At 48.6% G+C, this 9,450-nt stretch overlaps 6 protein-coding genes across 6 annotated transcripts; 2 read left to right on the forward strand and 4 right to left on the reverse strand.

The window, feature by feature from the left end:
* Positions 1–109: 109 nt before the first annotated feature.
* EURHEDRAFT_517363 (uncharacterized protein) lies at positions 110–1,985 on the reverse strand (the record flags this gene model as incomplete). Its single annotated transcript, XM_040786560.1, has 4 exons — positions 110–319; positions 373–438; positions 492–1,382; positions 1,596–1,985. 4 exons carry the CDS (start codon positions 1,983–1,985, stop codon positions 110–112), a joined length of 1,557 nt encoding a protein of 518 aa, XP_040636419.1.
* Positions 1,986–3,411: 1,426 nt separating this feature from the next.
* On the reverse strand, positions 3,412–3,895 carry EURHEDRAFT_379866 (putative prefoldin subunit 1; the record flags this gene model as incomplete). The annotated part of the gene is made up of 3 exons (XM_040779218.1): positions 3,412–3,574; positions 3,643–3,809; positions 3,866–3,895. 3 exons carry the CDS (start codon positions 3,893–3,895, stop codon positions 3,412–3,414), a joined length of 360 nt encoding a protein of 119 aa, XP_040636420.1.
* Positions 3,896–4,238: 343 nt separating this feature from the next.
* EURHEDRAFT_415090 (uncharacterized protein) lies at positions 4,239–4,450 on the reverse strand. Its single transcript, XM_040782597.1, has one exon. It carries the CDS (start codon positions 4,442–4,444, stop codon positions 4,247–4,249), a length of 198 nt encoding a protein of 65 aa, XP_040636421.1. The 5' UTR covers positions 4,445–4,450; the 3' UTR covers positions 4,239–4,246.
* Positions 4,451–4,477: 27 nt separating this feature from the next.
* EURHEDRAFT_415091 (uncharacterized protein) lies at positions 4,478–4,765 on the reverse strand (the record flags this gene model as incomplete). The annotated part of the gene is made up of 1 exon (XM_040782598.1): positions 4,478–4,765. A coding segment is annotated over exon 1 (253 nt), but the record flags the coding sequence as incomplete, so codon positions are not given.
* Positions 4,766–5,716: 951 nt separating this feature from the next.
* On the forward strand, positions 5,717–7,166 carry EURHEDRAFT_415092 (uncharacterized protein). Its single transcript, XM_040782599.1, has one exon. The coding sequence runs from the start codon at positions 6,120–6,122 to the stop codon at positions 6,891–6,893; it is 774 nt and encodes a 257-aa protein (XP_040636423.1). The 5' UTR covers positions 5,717–6,119; the 3' UTR covers positions 6,894–7,166.
* A 587-nt stretch (positions 7,167–7,753) lies between these two features.
* EURHEDRAFT_415093 (uncharacterized protein) lies at positions 7,754–9,406 on the forward strand. Its single transcript, XM_040782600.1, has 2 exons — positions 7,754–9,020; positions 9,075–9,406. The coding sequence occupies exons 1-2, from the start codon at positions 8,030–8,032 to the stop codon at positions 9,203–9,205; spliced, it is 1,122 nt and encodes a 373-aa protein (XP_040636424.1). The 5' UTR covers positions 7,754–8,029; the 3' UTR covers positions 9,206–9,406.
* The last annotated feature ends 44 nt before the right edge of the window (positions 9,407–9,450 follow it).

Genomic DNA, 9,450 nt, shown 5'->3' on the forward strand with positions numbered 1-9,450 from the left:
AAATCCCGACTCAACGAAGAAAACGGATATCAGAAAAGAAATCCAAACAAAAGAAATCAACATATAGTCATCAGAAAGTGCAACCTGCAAATTTATTATGCCCCAACAATCATGTAAAGATCCACGAGCGACGGCCAGGGCTCTTCTTCCGTACAAGGTACATCTTGTCCTTATGCCGGTCGTTGACCTTCAGCTCTGTTAGCGAGCTGGAATTCTGCGCGACCAGTCTACCGTCGCGCAGACGTCTAGTGTGTGCAAAGAGCTCATCCTGGAAGTCCTCGGAGATCCACTGTTTGATGATGATGTAGTTGGGGTCGATCTGCGGTTGTTAGTATGAAAGTGTGCAGAGCGTTTCGGTGGAGAAGGGCTTACCTCGTCCCAGTCCCATGGCAGACGATAGGCCATCAGCGTATCCGGGATAAGATGCTTGCGGTGGACCTAGTCTGAAGTTAGCGTGTGATAATGACATTGAGAGAAGTAAATTCTCGTACCTTGATCCATGTCGCGCGGTGGTGATGTTCCTCCTTCTCCTCTTTCTTTTCTTCCTCGGCCGGCAGAGCAGGAGGAGGTGGAGGCTGTTCTGGCGTCTTGCTCTTGACAATGAGGTCTTGGATTGCTCCTTCATCGTAGCCAAATTCCATCCTAAGCCTCTCTTTGAATTCATGGTCCCTGAGTTCCTGGGCCTTGCGCTCAGCCGTGATCCGCCGTTCTTCTTCGGCCTTCCATTCCGCGACAGCAGCCTCCTTCATCGCAGCCTCCTGCGCTGCACGTTCCTGCTCCTGAAGGAGCTTCCTGGCCTCTTCTTCACGAATCTCCTGCTTGATGCGCTCCTTTTCTTCATCTTCTTCAATCTTGCGCTTGAGCTCCTGGAGCTTCTCCTCCTGTATCTTGGCCTGAATGCGCTCGCGCTCTTTCTCCTCTGCAATTCGAAGCTGGAGTTCTTTCATCTTTTCTTCGTGGATCTTGGCCTGGACTTCCTCCTGCTCCGCCGCTTCGCGCTCCGCTTCTTCAAAGCGCTTCATCTTAAGGTTATACTCAGCCCGAGAGCGCTCTTCTTCCATTCGCTCCTTCTTCTCGAATCGCTCGAGTCGCTTCATCCGCTCACTGATCTCGTCTTCGTACCACAAGTCTTCCTCGCGGACGAGACGGTGCTCGTGACGGTGATCCAGACGTTCGTCATTGTGGGCTTCGTGCTCCTCACGACGACGTGCGAGCTCCCGCTCCAACCGTTCAATCTCTGCCTGCTGCTTCATGAGCTCCATGTCTTGTCGAGCATCGTTCCGCTGTAGCAGTCGCTGGTCGACGAGCATGTCGTAGTCCCGCTGAGGGTGTTCGGGCTCCCGACCCCACAGCGAATAGTCTCGTGGGGTTGTGGCCTGAGTCTGAGGCGGGACCTGAGGCGGCGCAGGGGTTGGGGCGGCAACAGGGACAGGGACAGGAGCGGCGGGCGCGGCGGGAGGGTGCGAGACATAAGTGTACGGATACTCCCGTGGATACGGCTGCTCCCGGTAATACTCATGACGATGTTCTCGCTCCCAAGAAATTGGCCGCTCCCGTTCCCGCGAGACACCAGGGCTGGGTCTCTTTGAGGTAGCTTTCGCCCGTCGGTGATTCCGCAGCATGGATTCATCCTCGGACTCCTCTGAGTCGCTTGTCTCAAGCTGCGGCTGCGAACGCCGGGCCTTATTGGAGCTGCGATCGCGGGTGTTGTTGTTGATATCCACCACGATTTGCGGGGGCTCCCGGTGATGGTCGCGGTGGTTCAGTCGGCGGCCGCCCGTCGAGGCAGACCTCTGTAGACCACCAAGGTCTTGAACGACCGGGCTCAAGTAGGAGTTGCTATAGTCGGGCTGGCGCTGACGGGACACAGAGCGTCTTCTGAATGACGTACGTCGACGCGGGGAACGGGCTTCAATGGAGATGTCTGTGTCGGAGTAGTCTGTCTCGCTTTCGGAGACGATGGGGATAGTAGGATAGCGAGGCATTTTTATATGTTCTAATACTGTCTTCAAGCTGGGTATATATTGAAATGAAGAGAGAAAAAAAGAGGTAGAGATAAGTGATGACCTTGATAGACTCGGTGGCGGGCTATCGGTCAGGCGGGGGTGACTGAGTCAGGTATACAGTGCACAAGGACAAACAAGCGTTAAAACAGGGAAAAAGATGGGATGAAAGAAAACGCGGTCAAGGGATATATAGCACAAAAAGAAAAGAAAAAGATCACAAACACGCTGGAAAACAGGTGACCAGCACGACTCAACTTGAAGGAAGTCGTGACGATGATGAAACACAGGAAGGTGAGAGGAGAGCGAGGGAAAGAGAGAGAAAGAGAGAAACTGGAGGGGAGGCTGGAGGGTTTTAAATCCGGCTTCTCTTATTTTATTCTTAATTTAAATCTTTCTTATGTTTTTCTATGGCCAGTCAAAGCCAAAGGAACAACAGGAAAAAATGGACCGGTACAGAGTAACCAGTCAGCCTTGCGATCAGCGACTGGCAGAAAGCTGTGGCTGTACTGCTGGCTGCCTATATACAGAGTGCAGTAGTACCCTGTACTGCCGGCGGTTATCTCTAGGTGCCTGATCATTCCACGATGACTCTTCTCTGTACAGTCATTGCTCAATTCTATCCTATCAAACTAGACGGCATTAATCCTTTCCGTCCGCAAGTGTGGCTTTTACTATGTAGCCGCCGAGGGGACGATGATGTGGTGGCCCGTGATTTGCGGGGCACCAATACTACCGAAAATGCTTCTTCTTCTTTTTTTTTTTTTTTTTTTTTTTTTTTTTTGCACGGCGCATGGAGAGATACGTTGTTCCTCTGATGTTAATGTTGTTGATGTTGTTGTATAGATATGCTATTTGAACCCAGGGATATATCGAAGTCCATCCATGGATCGATGCGGACCAACTGACCACACAAGTGGACTTGGGTCTCATCTGCCACAGCCACATGACGCCGCCTACAAATCATGTTTGCACCGAATCGCCAAATATGATTAGTGAGAAATCCTGCATTTCCATTCGTGATTATAATTATCTTTGTTTGGTTTATTCCATTCCAATAAACATTGGCCGTCTTCCTGGAAGACATTAATATCCAGTCAAGAAACTATACGCCGTACATGTTCGTGCATATGCGCCGGCCATGTGCATGAAGCGAATCGCGGGTGTCTGAGCGGCTGTCTAACGGCCTTGGTTCCTTGGTCTTTTCCAGGAAACGCACATAAAGTGACAACCAACGGCATGTGTGGCTGTCAGGAAGCTCTTACGTTGCCTCAACGTTCGTCTCCCCTTCTTATATGTTCCCCCCTTTCCCCTATCCATCAAGTACTCGTAATGCATATATTGTAGGTCAAGTATCCCTTAGCCAGCCCAAACGGTCAGACTTGTCTCCGAAAAATCATCCGATCATCTACTTGCGCGGCTTCAAAATTGCCTCCAGGTTCTCGCGGGCCTTCGCATGTGTCGTCTCAAAGTAGTCCAGTTTCTTCTCCAAGCCAGAAATTTCGGTTTTTAACGTACTATTCTCGGACGACATGCGCTTGTCGACAGCTTGCATCGGGACACCAACAAACCTATCCGTAGATATCTGTCAGACACGCCACCTCTATTATCACTTGTCCAACAAGAATAGAATACCTACATCTTGCCCACACCCTCATACACCTTGGTATTCTTCGGCAGCGTGCTAAGTTCCTTCGATGTCAACTCGAGGAGACGGGCGTTCTTCTGCTTGGCTGTGATTTGCGCCTTGGTGATGTTCAGTTGTTGCTGCGAGGTGATGGCCTGGGTCTCGATTTCTTGCAGTAGCTATAAACAATAAATATCAGCTTCATTCCTCCATCAATATGAGTAGAAATGTTTACCTTCTGCAGAGCTTCGTTGGGAATCGACATCGTTGGGTTAACGTGTCGAGCGGGGAGAACGGAACGGACGATTGAAGCGTGACTTTGAAAGGCACAAAAGTCGAAGAAGATCCGGTGTCAGAATACTATCGGTTGGATCTTTAGGTGACTATCTGGACAAAAATGAATAAACAAAAAGGCTTGTTTTTTTTTTTTTTTTTCCAAGTGTCCATTGACCCCAGATAGGAGATGAACGCATTCTGCGGGATGTCCAGGCGGTGAGGGTGATGCTTTCTATATTGGGGTTATATATAGGGCTTAGGGTACTCATCTACCTATTCCTCATTCAAATCGACAACACAATTGTCATTCAAACTTATATATATAGGTATCAGTCACTCATTAATAGAACGTCACCACCCGCATTAAGTGATAGTCAGCCACAGTAGTCGGCTCATACCTGGTCGGCTTTTTTTTACTCATACAAGACGGAATGCACTTGATGAGAGCATCCGTATCACCACATGCAAAGTAGGGAATTGAAAAGTGCTCGTAAGTCATTCGATTTTCACTATCAAACCGATGGAGAGGCGGCAGCATCGCGCGATGGTTAATTGATTTGAACTTGTCTATGTTTAAGTCAGCCCCAGCAGTTCCTGGTACAAACCAGATAAAACATGATACGTACTGTTACTCCACATCTGCAAGACGTCTCCTGCATCCACAACGACTCCATCCTTGATGGATGTGGCTGGAATGAATGTGCCTGGTTTGAAAACGTCTTCTACTCCCAGCCCACCGTAATCGCCTTGAAAGAGCAGGGTGAACGTGTTCCAGTCCTGGCTATGAATAGCCAGGTGCACCGTACATTCTTTGGGATGAGGTGCCTTCATTTTATCTTCCTCGGACAGGGAGAAGAAGCGTATGGTTCAGTCAAACGCTTTTATTGAGTACAGTTCCTGGTAGAGAATGGTAAATAATATACATAAAACCCACTTTCGTGGAGGCGTCGGCGATCTCTTGAGCCATCCACAGACGACTGACCTTGTCTTCGGAGTCTTTCCAAGGCGAGAAGTCGATAGAAGAGATGTTCATTGCGGAAGTGATTTTGTAATGCTACTGGATTATGGTTTTACCATAAGTGATTATCGTATAATAATTTCCTGTCAAGTGCTCCATTAAGGATATAAATATCTACAGGAGGACAGGTGAGGGGGTCTATATCAGGCATACTTCATTGGGGTTATCCGATGCCATCAACAAGACGAAGAGAGACAAAGAGAACGACTCAAAATCGCTTGATCCTCAGCTATAAACACACACCAAAATTGATCGCTAAATAATATCCATTGACAGGATGTAGATAGCTATCTGAAGGAACAATCACGGCAACACGCCGTGTGTTTGTCATGTCAGACGTTGTCTGAACGTGTCACCGACTAGGCTTTCTTTATGAATGTTTCTTTGTACTCTCGAGACGAACTATTGATCTCGCCAAAACATGTTCCGTGTCTTCTTAGCATTTCCGGTTCAATGCGCATTCCTTTTTTTTGTTCCCACATTGTGTTTCTGTCATCGGTCTTGTCTTTGAGTGCTAGATGATGCTTTGTTCTGCAGCATCGTAGGAATAGACCGGCTACAGAGGTAAAACTTACATCAATGTACACCGTACACTACGGGCCATATCTCTAAGTTTGACAGACGTAATCGAAGAATTCCATACATATTTGAATTCCGTATAATGTCAAGATATCGTACATACCATGTACGATTTGGGCGTACATTAATTGGACCCTGAAGCCCCACAGTCCAGTGGAATCTCCGATGTTCATACCGTGGATCTCTAACCCATACTCCATACCAGACTGATACATCACTCCTCTACTTCTACTTTTACGATTCACCTAATGCAATTTCATATTGATTGGCAGTAAGCATTGTCGGTGAAACTGGCAGTTGGGTATCGCCGACGATGCTCCGTTGCTATGGCAGGGGATTTCCGCAGTGGAGCCGTTTGAATCAAAACCACTGTAAAAAGAAGATGGCTGGGAACCGTGTCAGCAGCCTCGATTCCGGTGAAGGATAGACCTGGAAAGAAGAAATTTGTCTTCTGGTTATTCCTGACACTTGATTTCATCATCGCTTTTGTTAACTATATCACTGAAACTTGCTTGAATGCGAGTTATTGATCGTCGATAATCTACTGCTACACTCTAATCGCATGCGATAGCAATCCATTGAACAAGACAAGCTCTTCATAGAACGTAACGACAAAATGAAGACCTCGTGGCTTCTTCCAGCCCTTTCCCTCATCTCAACTGCCCTCTCAGCCGAAACAATCCCCTTCCACGAACCTGTGGCCACTTCAGAACAGAAACGAGCTTTCGAAGTCCTCCAAGTCCTCAAAAAGCGAGTCGCCAATAACTGTCCCGGAGGCTACAATCCCTGTTCAAACCTCAACAACCTCAACGTCTGCTGCCGCACCGACGCCCACTGCGCCCGCGATGGAGCCAACAACATCGCCTGCTGTCCGAACGGAGCCAGCTGCACAGGCAGCCTCGCCGCAGCGACAGGGACGACAAGCAGCTTCATGTTCCCGCAGACTGCGACCGCGACGGCAACGGGCGATGCGACTTCGACGACGGATGGGATTTCGATTACAGGGTCGACTATGAACGGTGCTTATCCGTTTATCCACGTGCCGACGACTTTTGCGGATGCAGCCACCTGTTCGGCCTATTATTCGAGATGTCAGAATGACTACACCCAGTGTACTTCGAGCTTGGGGAATAACGGACAATATGCGGTTACTGTGGCTGGAGATAACGGGGCCGGGGTTACGGTTCAGGGAGGAGAAGCGACGCCAGTGGTATCTGCTTGCTCGAATTTGAGGCTGCAGGCGTGCCATGGGTTGAACTTGGGCTACTGTGATGATGCTTACGGCTCGGGAAATGGTAATGAGAATGCGGCGGCGTCGTTCCGGGGCCCGGCGAGTCTAACGGACCTTATGTTCGGGATGGTTGTTGGTGTTGCTGGGATGTTTATCTGATGGTAATAATGGCCATGGCTATGATTATGACGACTACGATAATGCTATATTAAAAACATGTGCTATGGGGATTTCTAGCTTGAGCAGCTCTTGTTTACCTTTTCACTGTCTATAATGCAGAACAATCATGAAAATAGCAACCAGGCGAGGCTCACCGCCGAATGGCTTTCAGCTAGAGCTTACCCCTACAGGCACCGTACCCCATACGTCTTCGCTGGCAGAGCAATCACAAAATACCCCATACACCGTTTTCTTGTCAATGGATTGTGGGATGGCCACCTGACACGTAGATTTAGACATGCAGAAACCACCGCCATTTGGGCAAATCACATTAAATCCGGTCTCCGGCAAACTGGGTCAATCCCTTTTTCCAAAGTGATGCTGTCAGGGACTGACCACCTATTGTCAGAATTATGTATGCCGTATGTACTCCGGAGCTCCGGTAGATACAGGTAGAGATACAGGTACAGTTACGTACGATATAGAGAATGTTTAACCGGAACGCACGGGCAAAAATAGGGTAGACAGGGACTGGACTTTGTATATCACCGCGCACACCCACTATTATTGGATGTAGTTACCAACCACCCGATTATTTTGTCAAGGATAAACTCAGATAGACTCCATTTCTATATAAAAAAAGGAATCGATTGGTTCAATTACTGTCACAAAAAATAGAGTGGTTGGGTAACTATTCATAGTACCACCAAGTTATTAGCGTATACAAAACAATTGCTAAGACAGAGGAGGCTGGGAGACCATCAGCTTTGCTCACCGCGAGACACTCCCACAACTCCCTCCCCCCTCTGTTCTCTGTCTTCCATTCCTCGTGTCTTTTCCATTCCTTCTCTCATCCTCACTTTTTTTTTTTCTGCCTATTCAATATTCCTCGCGGTCTTGTTTTGCGCATTCCATCAAAACGCTATCGTGGTTATCGCATCTAGACAACCCTCGGCACAACAATCGCGCAGCAGCCTGCAAGGCGGTTGACCACACGTTGCTGTGGTTCGGGGTTTTCTTCAGGCCAGGGTTTTATAAGAACAAAGCAAACGATTAAAAAATAAAAAAGGCTTACATTCGGTTACCTACGTCGAGCCCTGGTTTGATTTGAACTACAGACGACTCACCTATTCGCCATGTGGGCCTTCCAGTTGATACCGGCGGTCGTCTCGTCGCTGGTGTTACTATCGCAACATGCTGTTGCGAGCCCTATGGATATGGAAGGAGGTGATATTGATAGGCGAGGTTGCTCCAATCCATGCGGCTTTTACAGTCAGCTCTGCTGCACGTCGGGTCAGACCTGTGTCACCAGTGGTGGTCAAGCAGTTTGTTCCGACTCGGGGAGCGGCGGCGGCGATGATTATGATTACCACACCACCACCTGGACGGAGACTGATACTAAAACTTATACCTCTACATGGAGCAGCCAGCGCGCGACCCAAACCGCAGTTGCTGGAGGTGGCTCAGGCTCAAATTCTGGGAGCTGCGATTCTTCCATCGGCGAAGAAAAGTGCGGAAGTACTTGTTGCGGTGCTGCGTATGTTTGCAGTAATGGTCAATGCATCATCGGAAGCTCCTCCATCTGGGCCACAGCCACGCCTCCAGCGCGAGGTACTAGCAGCGGCTTGTCGACTGTCACTGAGACGGGAAATCCAACAACCACGCAAGCTTTCGATACGCCTGTGAATACAGATGGGTCGCCCGCGATTGGTGTCAAAGCTCCAGATGATGATGGACTTAGCGGTGGTGCAATCGCCGGTATTGTCATCGGTACCATTGCAGGCGTCGCTCTCCTCCTGCTGGTGTGTGCTTGCTTGTGTTGTCGTGGAGCCTTGGTCGGTTTGGCCGCATGCTTGGGGATTGGACGGAAGCGAAACCAAGATGACCGTTACTCACAAGGCGGCAAGCCTGAGGGACGTACTTGGTTTGGAGCTAAACCACCTGCCCAGAGCGAGGCCGGCGGCGAAAAGAAATCCAGATGGGGTGGTCTAGCAACCATCGGAATCGTCCTCGGTGCGCTTGCGTTGTGTCTGGGATTGAAGAGACACAGAGACAGAGAGCATGACGAGAAAAGCAGTTACTCTTACCCAAGCTCATACTATTATTCCGACTATTACACCAATTCGAGTATGTCTTGCACTTCCCACATTTCCATGACGTATGATGCTAACTGGTTTATAGGCAGCGCAAGCTCGGATAGGCGGACGAGAGATACGAGACGAACAAGAGACTCGAGGGGCACGAGAGCCACGAGAGACACAAGAGATACGCGGCGGACGAGAAGAGACCGCGCGCGTTCGGGACGGTCATAACAAACGGACACGATATTCAACGACCTTTTCGACCTTAAAATCATATTTCCCTGCTATCGACCCAAATATTCCGAATCGATTACGGATACGCATAGATTAGTGGCGCCTCCGATATTACGTGTACCATGATTATTATTTCTTTCCTGATGTTAGGTTTGATGGATTTCGATGCCTTGCTTTTTTTTTTTTTTTTTTTTTTTTTTTTTTTTTTTTTTTTTTTTTTTTTTTTTTTTTTTTTTTTTTTT

This window comes from Aspergillus ruber (assembly GCF_000600275.1).
Source record: "Aspergillus ruber CBS 135680 unplaced genomic scaffold scaffold00025, whole genome shotgun sequence".
Lineage (NCBI taxonomy): Eukaryota > Fungi > Ascomycota > Eurotiomycetes > Eurotiales > Aspergillaceae > Aspergillus > Aspergillus ruber.